Source organism: Ursus maritimus (assembly GCF_017311325.1).
Source record: "Ursus maritimus isolate PB19 chromosome Y unlocalized genomic scaffold, ASM1731132v1 scaffold_Y2, whole genome shotgun sequence".
NCBI classification, from domain to species: Eukaryota; Metazoa; Chordata; class Mammalia; order Carnivora; family Ursidae; genus Ursus; species Ursus maritimus.
The window spans coordinates 311,043-311,555 of record NW_024423335.1 but is presented as its reverse complement, the minus strand read 5'-3'; the positions used below and the strand labels follow the sequence as shown (position 1 = coordinate 311,555).

The 513-nt window shown below is 29.0% G+C and overlaps 1 protein-coding gene across 1 annotated transcript in view; it reads left to right on the top strand.

The window, feature by feature from the left end:
- The window catches only part of LOC103680202 (probable ubiquitin carboxyl-terminal hydrolase FAF-X), a gene marked incomplete at its 5' end in the record, with an annotated part of 112,629 nt that overhangs the window by 3,501 nt on the left and 108,615 nt on the right, over positions 1–513 (top strand). Inside the window, 2 exons of the mRNA XM_040636049.1 lie at positions 1–92; positions 268–513. The exon at positions 1–92 is cut by the window's left edge and continues 7 nt beyond it. Of these exons, the coding sequence (XP_040491983.1) occupies positions 1–92; positions 268–513 (338 nt within the window). The remainder of the gene's footprint in view (positions 93–267) is intronic.

Sequence of the window (513 nt, the reverse complement as noted above, 5' to 3'; positions counted from 1 at the left end):
AAATTTGGCACATTGAATGGGTTCCAGATTTTGCATGATCGTTTTATTAATGGATCAGCATTGAGTGTTCAAATAATTGCAGCCCTTATTAAGTAAGTTATATTTTTAAAGTTAATATTTAGTATACTTATTGTATTGCCTTGAAAATCATTAAAAGTTGGTTTTCTAGTCTACTTTCTTATTTTAAATTGGCAATATGTTAAAACTAAAAGTACATGTTGGAAGAATACAGATGTTAGCAGGAATTTTGTATTTTCCTCATTTCAGACCATTTGGACAATGCTATGAGTTTCTCAGTCAACATACAGTGAAAAAATACTTTCTTCCAGTTATAGAAATAGTTCCACAGTTTTTAGATAATTTAACTGATGAAGAACTAAAAAAAGAGGCAAAGAATGAAACAAAAAATGACGCCCTTTCAATGATTATTAAATCTCTGAAGAATTTGGCTGCCAGAATTCCAGGACAAGAAGAAACTGTAAAAACTTTAGAAATTTTTAGGTTGAAAATGAT